General features: G+C 47.9%; 1 protein-coding gene across 2 annotated transcripts in view; it reads right to left on the bottom strand.

The window, feature by feature from the left end:
* Positions 1-20,421, bottom strand: part of NEK8 (NIMA related kinase 8) — a 354,714-nt gene that overhangs the window by 52,033 nt on the left and 282,260 nt on the right. For both annotated transcript variants that reach the window (XM_063955890.1, XM_063955891.1), the window contains exons 15-16: positions 5,993-6,156; positions 5,548-5,697 (exon numbers count right to left, since the gene is read on the bottom strand). In XM_063955890.1, coding sequence (XP_063811960.1) covers positions 5,548-5,697; positions 5,993-6,156 — 314 coding nt within the window. The remainder of the gene's footprint in view (positions 1-5,547; positions 5,698-5,992; positions 6,157-20,421) is intronic.

Genomic DNA, 20,421 nt, shown 5'->3' with positions numbered 1-20,421 from the left:
AGAAGCACTAATAAAATAAACTATAACGCATCCTACACACAGGCGGAACATGCTGCTCAGCATAACAGGAACATCATTCAAGTAGGCCACACACCTGGATGGCTAAACAATAAAAGGACCAGTTACTGAATTCACTGTTTGCTTCTTGGGTGGTCACTACAAACTGCTCAGGCCTACTGCGAGCATCTTCTAACTATTCTGGTAATGTTTTCCATAGAATAACTATTGATCATCAATGTTTTTTAAGACCAGAATATCAGGCCAATTGTTTAAAATATAACCTGCGATACTGCAGCATATGTCGACGGCTACATTTTACTGCTTGAGCTCTAATTTCAGGGGTGAGCATTTGTGGTGAGGTAATTGGCTTGTAATAGGTCAGATTTACACACAATATATGAGCCAGAGGGTTCATGTGGGCATTATACACAGGTGCAGCAGGACAGTATATACTACTGGAAATTTGGTGAGTTTTGATCAAAGCTATGCAGAAAAGGTAGGCATGGGGGCATGATTAGAATAATACAAATAATAGGATTTTGGTACTTACCGGTAAATCCTTTTCTCCTAGTCCGTAGAGGATGCTGGGGACTCCAAAAGGACCATGGGGTATAGACGGGATCCGCAGGAGCTTGGGCACACTGAAAAGACTTAAGACTGGGTGTGAACTGGCTCCTCCCTCTATGCCCCTCCTCCAGACCTCAGTTATAGGAACTGTGCCCAGGAGAGACAGACATTTCGAGGAAAGGATTTTTGTGTAAACTAAGGGCTACAGACATACCAGCCCACACCACAACCATACCGTACAACCGGAGTAACAAGAAACCAGATAACAGTATGAAAAAACTACAGCAACAAGCTGAAACCAGAAATACACAACCCGTGTATAAACTAAGCAAACCCACAAGAGAACACTGCAAGAAAATAGTCCGCACTGAGACGGGCGCCCAGCATCCTCTACGGACTAGGAGAAAAGCATTTACCGGTAAATACCAAAATCCTATTTTCTCTTACGTCCTAGAGGATGCTGGGGACTCCAAAAGGACCATGGGGTTTATACCAAAGCTCCAGACCGGGCGGGAGAATGCGGACAACTCTGCAGCACCGACTGAGCAAACGCAAGGTCCTCATCAACCAGGGTATCAAACTTATAGAACTTGGCAAAAGTGTTTGAACCCGACCAAGTAGCCGCTTGGCAGAGCTGTGAAGCCGAGACGCCCCGGGCAGCCGCCCAAGACGAGCCCACCTTCCTGGTAGAATGGGCTTTCACCGACTTCGGCACCGGTAATCCGGCCGAAGAATGAGCCTGCTGAATCATACTACAAATCCAGCGTGCAATAGTCTGTTTTGAAGCAGGATGACCAATCTTGTTGGAAGCGTACAGGACAAACAGCGCCTCAGTTTTCCTGGCAACCGCCGTACGGGCGACGTAGATCTTCAACGCCCTCACTACATCCAGAGACCTTGGAACTGTCCCAGCATCCCTGGCCACCGGTACCACAATAGGTTGATTAATGTGAAACTCCAGAGACCTTGGAACTGCCCCAGCATCCCTGGCCACCGGTACCACAATAGGTTGATTAATGTGAAACGAGGAGACCACCTTCGGTAAAAATTGTTGACGAGTCCTCAATTCTGCCCTATCCGAATGAAAGACCAAGTACGGGCTTTTATGAGATAAGGCCGCCAACTCAGACACCCGCCTGGCAGAAACCAGCGCTAACAACATGACTACCTTCCAGGTGAGAAACTTCAACTCAACCTTACGCAAAGGCTCAAACCAGAAAGACATGAGAAACTGTAAGACCACGTCCAGATCCCATGGGGCCACAGGAGGCACAAACGGAGGATTGATATGCAAAACTCCTTTCACAAACGTCTGAACCTCTGGGAGGGCAGCCAATTCTCTTTGAAAGAAAATAGACAATGCCGAAATCTGCACCTTGATGGAGCCCAACTTCAGGCCTGCATCCACCCCAGCCTGCAAAAAATGGAGAAAACGCCCCAAATTAAATTCTTCCGCAGGAGCCCTCTTAAACTCACACCAGGAAACATACTTCTTCCAAATACGGTGATAATGCTTCGCCGTAACCTCCTTCCTAGCCTTGAGGAGAGTAGGTATGACCTCTCCTGGAATACCTTTACGATCTAAGATCTGGTGCTCAACTTCCATGCCGTCAAACGCAGCCGCTGTAAGTCGGGAAACAGGCATGGACCCTGCAACAACAGGTCCTCTCTTAGAGGAAGCGGCCAAGGATCTTCCACTAGTAATTCCTGAAGATCCGGATACCAGGCCCTTCTTGGCCAATCTGGAACTACGAGAATCGCCTGAACCTTTGCTCGCCGAATGATCCCCAGTACCTTTGGAATGAGAGGAAGTGGAGGGAACACATACACCGACTTGAACACCCACGGAGACACCAGGGCATCGACCGCACTGGCTTGGGGGTCCCTTGACCTGGAACAATACCTCGGAAGCTTCTTGTTGAGATGAGACGCCATCATGTCTATCAGAGGGAGTCCCCAACGCTTTGTCACTTCTGCAAACACTTCTTGATGAAGAGCCCACTCTCCCGGATGGAGATCGTGTCTGCTGAGGAAGTCTGCTTCCCAGTTGTCTACTCCCGGAAGGAAGACTGCTGACAGGGCGCTCAGGTGCTGTTCCGCCCAGTGAAGGATTCTTGTGGCCTCCGCCATTGCCGCACTGCTCCTTGTGCCGCCTTGACGGTTGATATGTGCCACCGCTGTGATGTTGTCTAACTGTACCAGGACAGGTCGACCCGGAAGAAGGCTTCTTGCCTGTAGCAGGCCGTTGTAGATGGCTTTTAACTCGAGAACATTTATGTGGAGACCCGCTTCCTGGAACGACCATCTCCCCTGGAAGTTCCTGCCTTGGGTGACTGCACCCCAGCCCCGGAGACTCGCATCTGTCGTCAGAAGTATCCAGTCCAGGATACCGAACCGGCGTCCCTCTAGGAGGTGAGACCCTTGTAGCCACCACAGGAGGGAAATTCTGGCCCTGGGAGATAGACTTATCTTCCGGTGCATGTAAAGGTGAGAGCAACTTTCAAGTATGGATTGAGGGATTTTAGATTCAGAATCGGTCTGACCGAACCGTCCGGTTTCGGCACCACAAATAGGCTCGAGTAGAACCCCTCCCCCCGTTGTGACGGAGGAACTAGAACAATGACCTTCTGTTGACACAATTTTTGTATCGCTGCCAACACCAGCTCCCTGTCCGGCAGAGACGCTGGTAAGGGCGAAACGAAAAACCGGTGAGGGGGCACCTCCCGAAACTCCAGCTTGTATCCCTGAGATACAATCTCCAGGACAAAAAAGGAATGTTTTTTTTTTCCTCCTTTTTTGTCCATTAAGTTTACTGAACTATCTCTGGGAGCACCACCAACCCAGCGCCTAATACTAATTATTTGTTTTGTATATTGGCTGGATGTTGGTTTATATTAGAGCTTTTGCTTTAATGATATTATCTCATAATATCAAACACTCAAATTGAGTGATCCTGTGCAGACTCTACCAATCCTTTTTCCATACAATCTCCAGGACCCAAAGATCGAGGCCTGAAAGAATCCAGACCTGACTGAAGACTCTGAGACGGCCCCCCACCGGTCCGGACTCCCCCAGGGAAGCCCCAACGTCATGCGGTGGACTTGGTAGAGGCAAGGGAGGACTTTTGGTCCTGGGCACCCTTCCTTTACCCTTTGAAGCGAGGAAGGACGAACCCTTCCCACGCCTGTATTTATTAGGACGAAAGGACTGCATCTGCTGATGTGGTGCCTTTTTGTGCTGTGTGGGAACATAAGGAAGAAAAGAGGACTTACCCGCCGTCGCGGTAGAGACCAGGTCCGCCAAGCCGTCCCCAAATAAGACATTACCTTTGAAGGGTAAAGCTTCCATAGCTCTCTTGGAGTCGGCATCAGCATTCCATTGATGGATCCACAACGCCCTCCTTGACGATATTGACATGGCATTGGCTCTTGATCCCAAGAGACAAACATCCCTCGCCGCATCCTTCAGGTAATCTGCAGCATCCTTGATATAACCAAGAGTCAGAAGAACATTATCTTTATCAAGGGTATCCATATCAGCAGCTAAATTCTCGGCCCATTTAGCAATAGCACTACTCACCCACACCGACGCAACTGCAGGTCTGAGCAATGCGCCTGTATTAGCGAAAATGGACTTCAGGGACGTCTCCAGCTTGCGATCCGCTGGATCCTTGAGAGCTGCCGTGTCCGGAGACGGAAGCGCCACCTTCTTAGACAAACGAGATAGAGCTTTTGAAAAATCTCCCCGTTACTTGCGAGGAGTGATCGGAGATCCGCCCAGAGTCTCCTTCAGCCACGTGGAGGAGAGAGAAGATGGCGCCCTGAGCCGTGCGCTAAGCTCCGCCCCCTCCCGGCGGGCTTCAGCGCACCCAATTTGAAAATGCCGGCGGGTGCCGAGGAACGGTGCCGAGGCACCGACAATGCTTCTGCCGGCTATCCGGACCCCAGTGACCTGCTGCCCAGGGCGCCCCCCCCCCCCGCGCCCTGCACCCTGTGAGTGCCGTCAGTGATGTGTGTGGGAGCATGGAGCACAGCGTCACCGCTGCGCTGTACCTAGTCACCGAAGTCTTCTGCCGTCCTGAAGTCTTCTGATCTCATACTCACCCGACTTCTTTCTTCTGGCTTCTGTGAGGGGGTGACGGCGTGGCTCCGGGAACAAGCAGCTAGGCGCACCAAGTGATCGAACCCTCTGGAGCTAATGGTGTCCAGTAGCCAAGAAGCAGAGCCCTTAACTAGGAAGAAGTAGGTCTGCTTTTCTCCCCTCACTCCCACGCCGCAGGGAGCCTGTAGCCAGCAGGTCTCCCTGAATATAAAAAACCTAACAAAAAGTATTTTCCATAGAAACTCAGTAGAGCGCCCCTGTGAGTGTCCAGTCAGTCCTGGGCACAAAGTCTAACTGGAGGAGGGGCATAGAGGGAGGAGCCAGTTCACACCCAGTCTTAAGTCTTTTCAGTGTGCCCAAGCTCCTGCGGATCCCGTCTATACCCCATGGTCCTTTTGGAGTCCCCAGCATCCTCTAGGACGTAAGAGAAAAGATATTTAGAATATATTCTTTGTATTTTTCAAATACTTTATATAGTCAGAACTCTGGCGTATGTTGAATTATGACAGAAAAGACTCTGCCTCACCTCACCGCTTCTGGCGGACTGGATGCCGCTGTCGGTATAGTGACAACCGGAATTCCGTACGCTGGGATCACATACCGATACCCTCACCGCACGCCACTGATATATATACACACACACACACACACACACACACACACACACACACTAAATACCTTGCATGGCATAGTGTCATAATACAGAGTGTTGTAGTCCAACAAATGTTGGCATTTTTATGACTGTTTACACTTTTGTTGTTTAAATGTTTGCCTCTCTAAGACAAAAGATAAATGTTGTGTTTGGAAGTTCCTGAAGTCTGTCGTCAATGGGTGCAGTAAATTTAATGGCTGCTGTACTGCACACACTATAGGCCTCACCTGCACAAACAGCTACTGTGAAGGCATCACCACAAGCCACCATTGTCAGCTTTGGTGCGCTCACAAGAAAGGGGATTCTACTGTGTCGGTGAGCGCTGGTCCCCAACTGTCCATGCTGATTGCTGCCAAAGGTGTAACACTGACCCTGGGCTGGGAGAGAAGAGGCAGAAATGCAGTAAAATTAGGATGTTTACATTGCTCCCTCACTCGCCTCACACGTCTCCGTGTGTTTGCATATACAACAGCATGTCAACACAAATGTTAGGTTTAGAAAGTCGCAGTGAAAAACTTTCCTTGCTGTATACAAAAGACATGAATGTTGGCTATTCAGGCGAGTACAAACAGTAAAGCTCAATGTAAACATGGTTTTCTCTCGCTTTTCCTACACATTTCTGCACACAATAGCTCCTCTTGTCTACATCAGTATCAACTCACTTTTACTCACCCATAACTACAGCAGAATGGGAGGTGCCCACATCAGCACACAAGATGGCCTCCTGATTCAGAGGTGCTGACTGCACTGCAGTGAAGGTGTAGGCCTCTTCCACTTGGTCCTCAGGAGGGTGCTCACTAGTAGACAGGTTATGATCTAGGCCCAGCTTGTTAAACCTGGCCAAACCAAAAAGAAACATTTTGCCTTGGATTTATTTTTAATATCAGTAGTATCACTGGAAAAAAACATTTTGGAAGCAGCCATATTGCCTAACTCTGGGCACTAAAGTATTTGTACAATACAGATAACTGCACTGAGGACCCACTATTAGACACAATAGTATGGAGCCTAGAAAGTTCTTAAAACTAATATTGCAATTATCAGTAGAATGGAAATCCATTACGTAGTGGATGGGATTCTTCTCTTTCAAGCCCCATACTGAATCATAGGCACTAACCTTTCCTGGACCAGCTAGCAAAAATAAGATTTTAAACCTACCGGTAAATCTTTTTCTCCTAGTACGTAGAGGATGCTGGCGACTCCGTAAGGACCATGGGGTATAGACAGGCTCCGCAGGAGACATGGGCACCTAAAAGAACTTTCTAGTATGGTGTGCACTGGCTCCTCCCTCTATGCCCCTCCTCCAGACCTCAGTTACAGAACTGTGCCCAGAGGAGACGGACAGTACGAGGAAAGCATTTTGTTAATCTAAGGGCAAGATTCATACCAGCCCACACCAATCATACCATATAACCTGGAATACACATAACCAGTTAACAGTATGAACAAACAACAGTACCGGTCCAAGACAGAGTCTAACTGTAACATAACCCTTATGTAAGCAATAACTATATACAAGTCTTGCAGATTTTCCGCACTGGGACGGGCGCCCAGCATCCTCTACGGACTAGGAGAAAAAGATTTACCGGTAGGTTTAAAATCTTATTTTCTCTTACGTCCTAGAGGATGCTGGGGACTCCGTAAGGACCATGGGGTTTATACCAAAGCTCCCAATCGGGCGGGAGAGTGCGGATGACTCTGCAGCACCGACTGAGCAAATGCTAGGTCCTCATCAGCCAGGGTATCAAACTTGTAGAATTTAGCAAAAGTGTTTGACCCCGACCAAGTTGCTGCTCGGCAAAGCTGTAATGCCGGGGCCCCCCCGGGCAGCCGCCCAAGAAGAGCCCACCTTCCTAGTGGAATGGGCCTTTACTGAATGCGGTAACGGCAATCCAGCCGTAACATAAGCCTGCTGAATCGTGTTACAGATCCAGCGAGCAATAGTCTGCTTCGAAGCAGGCGCGCCAATCTTGTTGGCAGCATACAGGAAAAACAATACATCTGTTTTCCTAATTCTAGCCGTCCTGGCTACATACATTTTTAAGGCCCTGACTACATCCAGGGACATGGAATCCTCCAAGTCACTCGTAGCCACAGGCACCACAATAGGTTGGTTCATTTGAAATGAAGACACCACCTTGGGTAAAAATTGAGGACGAGTCCTCAATTCCGCTCTATCTACGTGAAAAATCAAGTAAGGGCTCTTGTAAGACAAGGCCGCCAATTCTGACACACGCCTCACAGATGCCAAGGCTAACAACATGACCACCTTCCAGGTGAGAAATTTCAACTCCACCGTTTTAAGGGGTTCAAACCAGTGTGATTTAAGGAACTGCAACACCACGTTCAGGTCCCATGGTGCCACCGGGGGCACAAAAGGAGGTTGGATGTGTAGTACTCCTTTTACAAACGTCTGGACTTCTGGGAGAGAAGCCAATTCCTTCTGAAAGAATATTGGCAAGGCCGAAATCTGTACTTTAACAGAGCCTAACTTTAGGCCCATATCCACTTCTGTCTGTAGGAAGTGGAGAAAACGACTCAGATGGAAATCTTCCGTAGGAGCATTCTTGGTTTCACACCAAGAGACATATTTCCGCCAGATACGGTGATAATGTTTTACCGTCACCTCCTTCCTAGCCTCTATTAGAGTAGGTATGACCTCCTCCGGAATACCCTTCAACTCTAGGATCCGGCGTTCAACCGCCATGCCGTCAAACGTAACCGCGGTAAGTCTTGGAATATGCAGGGCCCCTGCTGTAACAGGTCTTCCCTTAGAAGAAGAGGCCAGGGATCTTCCGTGAGCATCTCCTGAAGATCTGAGTACCAGGCCCTTCGAGGCCAGTCTGGAACAATGAGTATTGTTTGTACTCTTTTTCGATTTATGATCCTCAACACTTTTGTGATGAGAGGAAGAGGAGGAAACACGTAGACCGACTGGAATACCCAAGGTGTTACCAGAGCGTCTACTGCTATTGCCTGAGGGTCCCGGGACCTGGCACAATACCTCCGAAGCTTCTTGTTGAGGCGTGACGCCATCATGTCTATTTGAGGAACTCCCCAGAGATCCGTTATCTCTGCAAAGACTTCTTGATGAAGTCCCCTCTCTCCTGGATGGAGATCGTGTCTGCTGAGGAAATCTGCTTCCCAGTTGTCCACTCCCGGAATGAAGACAGCTGACAGAGCGCTTACGTGATTTTCCGCCCAGCGAAGAATCCTGGTGGCTTCCGCCATCGCGACTCTGCTTCTTGTCCCGCCTTGGCGGTTCACATTAGCTACTGCTGTGACATTGTCTGATTGAATCAGAACCGGTAGGTTGCGAAGAAGAATATCCGCTTGTCGAAGGCCGTTGTATATGGCCCTTAGCTCCAACACGTTGATGTGTAGACAGGACTCCTGGTCTGACCATAGTCCCTGAAAATTTCTTCCTTGGGTGACTGCTCCCCATCCTCGGAGGCTCGCGTCCGTGGTTACCAGGATCCAGTCCTGAATGCTGAACCTGCGACCCTCTAGAAGGTGAGCACTTTGCAGCCACCATAGAAGAGACACCCTGGCCCTGGGGGACAGTGTTATTTTTTGATGTAATTGTAGATGGGACCCGGACCATTTGTCCAGAAGATCCCATTGAAACGTCCTTGCATAGAACCTGCCGAAGGGAATGGCCTTGTAAGTTGCCACCATTTTCCCCAGAACCCAAGTGCATTGATGAGCTGACACTCTTTTCGGTTTCAGTAGTTCTCGGACCATGTTCTGGAGGTCCTGGACTTTTTCCAACGGGAGGAAAACTTTCTTTTGTTCCGTGTCCAGTATCATGCCAAGGAAGGCTAGTCGAGTTGTCGGAACCAACTGTGACTTTGGTAGATTGAGAATCCACCCATGTTGCTGAAGCACTCTCTGATAGAGTTCCACGTTCTCCAGTAATTGCTCTCTTGATCTTGCTTTTATCAGGAGATCGTCCAAGTATGGGATAATTGTGACTCCTCGCTTGCGCAGGATCACCATCATTTCCGCCATTATCTTGGTGAAAATCCTCGGGGCCGTGGACAGCCCAAACGGCAACGTCTGAAACTGGTAATGACAATCCTGTACCGTGAATCTCAGGTACTCCTGATGAGAGGTATATATGGGGACATGAAGGTAAGCATCCTTTATGTCCAGTGACACCATAAAATCCCCCCCTTCCAGGCAGGCTATCACCGCTCGGAGCGATTCCATCTTGAATTTGAATCTTTTCAGGTACAGGTTCAGGGATTTTAGGTTTAAAATGGGCCTGACCGAACCATCCGGCTTCGGGACCACAAATAGGGTTGAATAATACCCTTTTCCCTGTTGGCTCAGGGGAACCCTGAGAATCACTCGCTGTTGACACAGCATTTGAATTGCAGCTAGCACTACTTCCCGCTCTGGAGTAGAAGCTGGTAAGGCCGACTTGAAAAATCGGCGTGGGGGCACCTCTTCGAATTCCAGCTTGTAGCCCTGGGAGACTATTTCTATCACCCAAGGGTCCACGTCTGACTGAACCCAGACTTGGCTGAATAGTCGAAGGCGTGCCCCCACCGCCATGCGGTGGACTTAGCGGAAGCCGGGGAGGACTTCTGCTCTTGGGAACCAGCCGCAGCAGGTGTCCACTTGCCTCTACCCTTATCTCTGGCGAGGAAAGAGGAGCCCCGACCTCTTCTGGATCTATGCGACCGAAAGGACTGCATCTGATATTGTGGGGGTTTCTTTTGCTGTTGGGGAACAAAAGGTAAAAAGGTCGACTTACCCGCGGTAGCTGTAGAGATCAGGTCCGCGAGGCCATCTCCAAACAATACATCACCTTTGTAAGGTAAAACCTCCATATGCCTTTTTGAGTCTGCATTCCCCGTCCATTGGCGGATCCACAAGGCTCTTCTTGCCGAAATAGCCATAGCATTGGCTCTTGAACCCAGTAAACCAATGTCTCTTTGAGCGTCCCTCATATATAAGACTGCGTCCTTAATATGAGCTAATGTTAACAAAATTGTATCCCTATCTAGGGTATCAAGGTCAGCTGACAGTGTATCTGTCCAAGCTGCTACTGCACTACATACCCATGCCGACGCAATTGCCGGTCTAAGCAAAGTACCAGTATGAGTGTAGATAGACTTTAGTGTAGTCTCTTGCCTGCGGTCCGCAGGGTCCTTGAGGGGCGCTGTGTCAGGGGACGGTAGCGCCACCTTCTTGGAAAGGCGTGTTAAGGCTTTGTCCACTGTGGGAGAGGATTCCCAACGTACCCTGTCCTGTGTAGGGAAAGGGTACGCCATAAGAACCCTTTTGGGAATCTGCAGTTTCTTATCTGAAGTTTCCCAAGCTTTTTCACATAACTCATTAATTTCATGGGAAGGAGGAAAGTTTATAACCTGTTTCTTTCCCTTAAACATGTGTATCCTCGTGTCGGGCACTGAGGGCTCATCAGTGATATGTAACACATCTTTTATTGCAATAATCATGCACTGAATACTTTTTGTCACCCTGGGGTGCAACCTTACTTCATCATAGTCGACACTGGAATCAGAGTCCGTGTCGGTATCTGTGTCCCTTATTTGTGAGGAGGGACGTTTCTGAGACCCCGACGGGTCCTGTGAGTCGGCACAATCTGTAGATTGATTACCTGCCGACGCTCTGGACTCTGCTTTGTCCAGTCTTTCATGCAGTGAAGCTACACTAGCATTTAACATATGCCACATATTCATCCAATCCTGAGTCGGCACCGCCGACTGAGACACACCACTCATCTGTTCCACCTCCTCTTTGGATAAGACTTCCGTTTCAGACATGCCGACACACGTACCGACACCCCACACACACACTGGGATATAACTATAAGGGGACAATTCCCCAAAGAAGGCCCTTTGGAGAGACAGAGAGAGAGTATGCCAGCACACACCAGCGCCAACTGACCCAGGGAAAAAAAATAAGAACTTACTCACCGGTAATTCTATTTCTCGTAGTCCGTAGTGGATGCTGGGGACTCCGTAAGGACCATGGGGAATAGACGGGCTCCGCAGGAGACTGGGCACTCTAAAGAAAAATTAGGTACTATCTGGTGTGCACTGGCTCCTCCCTCTATGCCCCTCCTCCAGACCTCAGTTAGGGAAACTGTGCCCGGAAGAGCTGACATTACAAGGAAAGGATTTTGGAACCCAGGGTAAGACTCATACCAGCCACACCAATCACACCGTACAACTCGTGATAACCTTACCCAGTTAACAGTATGAACAACAACTGAGCATCACTCAACGGATGGCTCATAACAATAACCCTTTATTAAGCAATAACTATATACACGTATTGCAGAAAGTCCGCACTTGGGACGGGCGCCCAGCATCCACTACGGACTACGAGAAATAGAATTACGGGAGAGTAAATTCTTATTTTCTCTAACGTCCTAGTGGATGCTGAGGACTCCGTAAGGACCATGGGGATTATACCAAAGCTCCCAAACGGGCGGGAGAGTGCGGATGACTCTGCAGCACCGAATGAGCAAACACAAGGTCCTCCTCAGCCAGGGTATCAAACTTGTAGAACTTTGCAAAAGTGTTTGAACCCGACCAAGTAGTCGCTCTGCAAAGCTGTAAAGCCGAGACCCCTCGGGCAGCCGCCCAAGAAGAGCCCACCTTCCTTGTGGAATGGGCTTTCACTGATTTTGGATGCAGCAATCCAGCCGCAGAATGAGCCAGCTGAATCGTGCTACAGATCCAGCGAGCAATAGTTTGCTTTGAAGCAGGAGCACCCAGCTTATTGGGTGCATACAGAATAAACAGCGAGTCAGTCTTCCTGACTCCAGCCGTTCTGGAAACATATATTTTCAAAGCCCGGACTACGTCCAGCAACTTGGAGTCCTCCAAGTCCTGAGTAGCCGCAGGCACCACAATAGGTTGGTTCAAATGAAACGATGATACCACCTTTGGGAGAAATTGGGGACAAGTCCGCAATTCTGCCCTGTCCATATGGAAGATCAAATAAGGGCTTTTACATGACAAAGCCGCCAATTCTGATACACGCCTCGCCGATGCTAAGGCCAACAGCATGACCACTTTCCACGTGAGATACTTTAGTTCCACGGTCTTAAGTGGTTCAAACCAGTGGGATTTCAGGAAATCCAACACAACGTTAAGATCCCAAGGTGCCACTGGTGGCACAAAAGGGGGCTGAATATGCAGCACTCCCTTTACAAACGTCTGAACCTCAGGCAGTGAAGCCAGTTCTTTTTGAAAGAAAATGGATAGGGCCGAAATCTGGACCTTTATGGACCCTAATTTCAGGCCCATAGTCACACCTGACTGTAGAAAGTGCAGAAATCGACCCAGCTGGAATTCCTCTGTAGGGGCCATCCTGGCCTCACACCAAGCAACATATCTTCGCCATATACGGTGATAATGCTTAGCTGTTACATCCTTCCTAGCTTTTATCAGCGTAGGAATCACTTAATCTGGGATGCACTTTTCCGTTAGGATCCGGCGTTCAACCGCCATGCCGTCAAACGCAGCCGCGGTAAGTCTTGGAACAGACAGGGCTCCTGTTGCAACAGGTCCTGTCTGAGAGGCAGAGGCCATGGGTCCTCTGTGATCATCTCTTGTAGTTCTGGGTACCAAGTCCTTCTTGGCCAATCCGGAACGATGAGTATTGTTCTCACTCCTCTTTTTCTTACTATTCTCAGTACCTTGGGTATGAGAGGAAGAGGAGGGAACACATATACCGACTGGAACACCCAGGGTGTCACTAGCGCGTCCACAGCTATCGCCTGAGGGTCCCTTGACCTGGCGCAATATCTTTTTAGCTTTTTGTTGAGGCGGGACGCCATCATGTCCACCTGTGGCAGTTCCCATCGATTTGCAATCTGTGTGAAGACTTCTTGATGAAGTCCCTACTCTCCCGGGTGGAGGTCGTGTCTGCTGAGGAAGTCTGCTTCCCAGTTGTCCACTCCCGGAATGAACACTGCTGACAGTGCTTGTACGTGAATCTCCGCCCAACGAAGAATCTTTGTGGCTTCTGCCATCGCCACCCTGCTTCTTGTGCCGCCCTGGCGGTTTACATGGGCGACCGCCGTGATGTTGTCTGACTGAATCAGCACTGGTTGGTCTCGAAGCAGGGGCTCCGCTTGACTCAGGGCGTTGTATATGGCCCTTAGTTCCAGTATATTTATGTGCAGACAAGTCTCCTGACTTGACCACAGCCCTTGGAAGTTTCTTCCCTGAGTGAATGCCCCCCATCCACGGAGGCTTGCATCCGTGGTCACCAGGACCCAGTCCTGTATGCCGAACCTGCGGCCCTCGAGAAGATGAGCACTCTGCAGCCACCACAGAAGAGACACCCTGGCCCTCGGGGACAGGGTGAAAAGCCGATGCATCTGAGGATGCGATCCGGACCACTTGTCCAACAGATCCCACTGAAAGATCCTCGCATGGAACCTGCCGAAGGGAATGGCTTCATATGAGGCCACCATCTTTCCCAGGACTCGCGTGCAGTGATGCACGACACCTGTTTTGGTTTTAGGAGGTCCCTGACCAGAGTCACTAACTCCTGGGCCTTCTCCTCCGGGAGAAAAACCTTCTTCTGTTTTGTGTCCAGAATCATACCCAGAAAGGGCAGACGCGTCGTAGGAATCAGCTGCGACTTTGGAATATTCAGAATCCAGCCGTGCTGTTGCAACACTTCCTGAGAGTGTGCTACGCTGATCAACAACTGCTCCCTGGACCTCGCCCTTATGAGGAGATCGTCCAAGTACGAGATAACCGTAACTCCTTGCTTCCGAAGGAGTAACATCATTTCGGCCATTACCTTGGTAAATACTCTCGGTGCCGTGGACAGACCAAACGGCAACGTCTGGAATTGGTAATGACAGTCCTGTACCACAAACCTGAGGTACTCCTGGTGAGGTGTGACAATTCTAAATTCCGTTGTCGTATAAACAACCCTTTATGAAGTCTAAGAACACTGTACGCTGTTTGCTTAAGAAGTACCGTAATGGTACGCTAGTTGCGTAACGATCGCTCAGCCGTAGGCGAGACGCTCAAGCGTCACGTTCGCTCACGGCCCAGTGATCACAGGACACGTTATTGGTTATGACTAGAGTAATGATTCGCTATGGCGTAGCATACGCTCGAGACCACGAGGAGGTCACCAGCGGCGCTGACGCTCACAACGCTATACCTTTATGTATAAACCTTATACCAATGAAATACACAGAATACCTTAATGTGAATACAGGGTGTAAGTGCAACCTTGTGTAACCTGACTAACTACAAGGCTGCTTGAGCGTCACCGACGCTCAAGTGAACACTTAATACTATAGAAAATACACAGATACTGGTTTAGGTTCCAAAGCCTATTAACTGTATTATATCTAATATATTTGAAAAAGGGGATAACAGTACAAATGATACACTACAATATAACAGAGACTTCCTAACCACAGAACTAAACAATAAATACAAAAAGACAATACTACACTGACCTAAATGCAATACAATACAATACTATCTAATACAATACAATACTAGCCTAGTCTAGGGGAGATATGAGAGAACAGAACAGAGAGAGAGAGAGAGAGAGAGAGAGATGAGAGAAATTGGCTCACAGAAAGACAATGATTACGGAGAGAAACTTACGCACAAAGGGTATGATCGCCTGCGCCTCGATATCCAGCTCCCGGCTATCAGCAGATAACCGTTGATGAGAGAGTGAGAGCTGGATGTGGTCGGCCTGCCTATTTATGCCCCACACACAATGCAATCTCATGGTCCTACAATCCCATTGTCCATTGGCCGAAGGAATTCGGCCCTGCATCATAACAAAAGGTCATAGGGTGATTCATACAGGTGGGCTGTGACGATTTCCAACAGCTCAGGTGGGTGGGAAACTGGGTTTCCCGCCGCATACCTGAGTATGTGTAAATAATAGAAATGGACATAAACTTCTTATGTCCATAACTATTCGCACGAGCGATTAATACGCTCCAAACCAACACCGGAATATTACTAATTAAATACTCTTCCGATGGGTACCAAACACTGCTGTATGATTCCTGTCAGACCCTTCGTACAATACAAAGAGGGATTCCTTTAAACAGGGACCTTCTATTTTAACCAGACTTTCAGAATCTATCAAGGTGACCATGATCTACAAACTACATTAATTGTGAACATTTGTAACGAATGAGTCGCACGCTACGACTACATAAACTCTACCGTAAATACGCATACCGCGCCTGCGAGTGCACGCTATTGCGGGTATGCGCCTTCACGGGAGAGCGTACGCATGCGCAGCGCGGACCAGTGTGCGGTGCAAATATGGCAACGTGCATAGAGACATTTTTCTGACTTTGACAGTCCACCCTTTGGCAGTCAATAATAACTGCCACCTTCTAAAATATTTAAGGAGAAAAATGTAAGTCAGGGGTTAATTGATTTCCATGGTTGGGTAGGGGAGAAGAGTGGAGTAGGTGTGAAGAGGGTATGACCTAGTGAGAAAGTAGAAGCATGTGTGTATGAGTCCATGTTTGGAGGGTCATGTATCATCGTGCCGTACGTGTGGTAAATCTAGCTTCGAGGTATTGCGAAGTATACATTTGAATTCCTTCTTATCCTGTGGTACAGGTCTGTGGATGGGCTGTCAAACTCTACCGAGCTCATTTCGGCTGTGGTTGTAACAAAATGGGGATGCACATTTTAGTTGATGATACATGAATGGGGGAGGTATGTGGTTGCTGCTATCTGTGCCTGTATTCCCTATCGTCTATGTGTGTCGTTACCTGGGGGTTGTAGAGATGAAGATAAAGAACACTTACGAAAAATGCAATGATATTCTATGTCAGGGAAATGTACATCTGTTGTTGAAGTTGTGTTCGGTATCTGTTGAGAGTCGTCTTCTTTGCGCTGTATTGCTCCTTGGGCATGAGCAAATAGCTTTGTCTGAGCCATCAGATTTACAAAAATGTTGGGCTAGCGTGAGTTTAAAAATACTAGGGAAACTGGGGATCCATGGCAAAGTTCATCAAGTGTCCATATTTAAAGTTGTCAAATCTTCTTCTTTGGTGCTTGTCTGTTGTCTGTATAGCGTCTCGTCAACTTCCTCGTCCAAGGGGGTCTTTGTATCTTGGAGAAAAGCAGAAAAACAGGTGAAAGAAACGGACCGTATAATCGCATTTTCATCACATTCTGGTTTCTATCATTGGGTCATAAATCAAATCCAGGTTAATTACGGTTTCCTCACTCCTCAAGCTCATCACTTTTGTACTTTGTTTGCACCTCATTAAAGCCTGCCCGCATCTAAATATCAATCCAATCGATATAACGACACCCAAGATACATAGTAGAAACTTTCCAACATCCATTATGACTCCTTGAGCCCAGTCTCCTAAACCGGAGAACCAATTTCGCGGGTTCAACCATGACACCCAACCAGTCAGCTCATTACCTACAGCAGCAAGGGTGAGATTGTGTTTTCGACGAAATTCCCACTTCAATTGGAGAATATCGTCCATCTTTTGGTCTATGACCTCTACCGGGTCCTCGGTGCTATTTGTGATATACGTGCAACACTTTATGCCGTACTGTGTTGCCAATGTAACACAATATCCGCCTGTTACTGCTGTAAGATAATTAAGAACCATCCTATGCTGAACTAGTTCTGTTTTGTAAGCTTGAAGTTCTCTTCCAGTGTATCTAAACGTGTCATCATACATTTCAGTGATATTATCTAACAAATTGGCGAGTGCGGAAATGTATCTATAATTCATCACACCTCGAGCGGTACGAGTGAAATCTAACGCTACCAGAACCTGAATCCCGGTGGATTCATGGATAAGATCAGAGGCCGGATGCTCTAACCTTTCTGACAGTTGTCTTTTAACTCGGTGCTCGTAATGAGTGTGAGTATAAGGAGCTTGGGCACCACGGTGTATGTCCTTCATTTTGTCATGTGTAACAGTCATCACTTCAGGCAATACTTTTCCAATATAACACAATCCTTCAGAGTTTGGGGCAAGCCACTTGTACGCCTTTCTCCCGCATATGAAATATGCGTCATCGGGGAGAACATAAGGGACGGAGAAGGACATGACCATGTTACAAACCTTCCAGGTGAAATCTCCTGACCCTAATTCTTCCATCTGCTTAATGCACGTATCAGTTTGTACGATATGTGCACAGTATCCTGGTGATACCTCTCCAACTCTAGTAATCCTATTTCCTAAGGTATATCGATACCGAAAAGATTTTCCTCTACTGGCTATATGGCGTACGAGCTCTGTATCTGTAGGCATTCTATCTGCTCTGTGTGAAAAGGTCATGGTAAGGTTGCTCCATGACACTTCCCAATTTCCCGGTTTTCTGGGATTGGAGATGTTAAAACATATGAGGGACCTATCCACATGGTATTGGTGGAGTTTCAAACTAGGAGGGCTGGAGATGTTAAACCTCCGATCCACCGGTCTCCCACCACTTAGCTCAAGTACCTCCCCTAACGTTAAAGGAAATGGTACTAGCCCTGATTTGCTGTGACCCTGAGGTACTTGAGAGCATACCCAACAATCTGTTTGGTTTAACACGTTACCCACTAAGGAGTGATAGTCACTCAATGGATGCCGGTCCATATGGATATTAAAACTGGATTGGCATTTCTTTATGCACCCATCTTCAACCAGATTATCACAGAGCCTACAGATACAATTTTCTTCAGCTAACAATCCATCACAATTTCTTCTATCGGATCGTTTTCTGATACTCGCCTTTGCTTGTTGGTTTGGTTGATCTTGGAAAACTACGCCTCCATCATCATAATCGGAACCCATTCCAGAACCTCTTTCGACCTCTATGGTACTCTCGCCGGAACAGACTGCTCTGGTCAACATCATGGTTAACATCAAAATCCGGATCACAGTCTCTTGGGGCAAGTCCATCTTTGAGGAGGAAATAGAGAAGAATGAGAAGGGGGAAAAAGAAATTTTATGGGAGAGGGGCTGGGAAGTGGAGAAAAACAATAAAAGGGAGAAGGGAGTCGACAACTGCTTTCGGTCTTCAAGGCTCAGGTGCCGCCTCAGTCCTCCTGGAACAGACACTCTAGTGATACAACCTCTACCGTCTGTTCCTTATCACGGGACTTCTCTGGATCAGCAACCTTTTTGCAGTGGGATGAATGGACCCAAGTCTCTCTCTCAGCAACCTTCAATGCTGTGGTGCTAGTCAATAAGACCTGGTATGGTCCTTCCCATCTATCAATAAGACAACCTGAGCGTAGAAAATTTCGTATCATTACATAATTCCCAGGTTCAATGTCATGACAATTACTATCTGGTAAATCAGGAATCACCAACTTCAGATTATCATTTTGATTCCTCAACTGTTTACTCATGTTAATCAAGTACTTTACAGTTACTTCATTGTTACATTTCAAATCATCCTGAGGGTTAATCATGACATGCGGTTGTCGACCAAACAAGATTTCAAAAGGAGACAGATTAAGGGGGGACCTGGGAGTGGTTCTGATGCTATACAAAACAATGGGTAAAGCTTCTGGCCACGTCAATCCTGTCTCTGTCATTACTTTACTCAATTTATTTTTAATAGTGCTGTTCACTCTTTCGACCTTCGCACTCGCCTGTGGACGGTACGGAGTGTGCAGCTTACTATCAATTCCCATCAACTTACACATTCCTTGAAAGACATCACCTGTAAAATGGGTACCCCTATCACTTTCAATGATTCTAGGGATACCATATCTACATACAAATTCCTGCACAATTTTCTTAGCTGTAAACATAGCGGTATTTGTAGCTGCTGGAAAAGCTTCGACCCAATTCGAGAAAACATCTATACAAACAAGTACATATTTCAAATTTCGACATGGGGGTAATTGAATGAAGTCAATTTGTATTACCTGGAAAGGGCCGCCGGCAGGTGGGATATGGGATGGTTCTGTAGGTATTGCTTTTCCAATATTCTTTCTCAGACAGGTAAGGCATGACATTGCTCTTTTACTCGCATGAGAGGAGAATCCTGGGGCGCACCAGTATGCTCTTACCAATTTGCACATCCCCTCCTTGCCTAGATGAGTCAGCCCGTGAGCTGCTTCAGCCAGACATGGAAGGTATGCCCTGGGGGCCACCGGTTTACCATGTCCATCCGTCCAGAGCCCTGAGGACTCCTGGCCATATCCCTTTGCCTTCCAGACTGCTCTCTCCTGTGTGGAACACAAATTCTGCATCTCACACAACTTTTGTGTGTTGATGGTATTAAATACCATCAGTTGTGTGGTGTCTGTCTGTATGGGGGTAGCAGCTGCAAGCTTTGCGGCTTCGTCTGCTCGGCTGTTACCAAGGGATACTGGGTCTTGGCTATATGTATGTGCTTTACATTTGATAACAGCCACTCTGTCGGGTTCCTGTATCGCTGTTAGAAGCCTTTTTATATAAGCTGCATGCGCTATCGGTGTACCAGCCGCCGTCATGAAATTTCTGAGCCGCCATAGCGCTCCGAAATCATGTACTACCCCGAAGGCGTATCTGGAATCGGTGTAGATATTGGCAGACTTACCCTTAGCCAATTCACATGCTCTGGTTAGGGCGACCAGTTCAGCAACCTGGGCTGAGTGAGGTGGGCCTAGCGGTTCCGCTTCTATGGTGTCTTGGTCATCTACGACTGCGTATCCAGTACACAAGTCTCCCGAGTCTGACTGTCTGTGACAACTACCGTCCGTGTAGAACGTGAGTTCTGCATCTTCCAGTGGATTGTCACTGATGTCAGGCCTTGCGGTAAAATTTTGGGTCAAATATTCCATACAATCATGTGTATCTTCCTTTGCATTAAATCCTCCTTCCCCATCACTCTCACCTTCCACCCTTTGTGTCTGACCAGGCACACCTGGGAGAAATGTTGCAGGGTTTAATGCACTGCATCTCCTTATGGTGATGTTTACTGGGGCCATTAATGCCAATTCCCATCTCGTAAACCTTGCTGATGAGACGTGTCTGGTTTGGGCAGAATTCAATAAGGCAGATACCGCATGCGGTGTATGGATTGTGAGGTTGTGGCCTAGCACGACATCTTCGCTTTTTGTCACTAGCAATGCTATCGCCGCAACGC

Source organism: Pseudophryne corroboree, chromosome 2, assembly GCF_028390025.1.
Source record: "Pseudophryne corroboree isolate aPseCor3 chromosome 2, aPseCor3.hap2, whole genome shotgun sequence".
In the NCBI taxonomy this organism is placed as follows: Eukaryota; Metazoa; Chordata; class Amphibia; order Anura; family Myobatrachidae; genus Pseudophryne; species Pseudophryne corroboree.
Note: the sequence above shows the minus strand (reverse complement) of the source record. Positions and strands in the feature narration are given on the sequence as shown.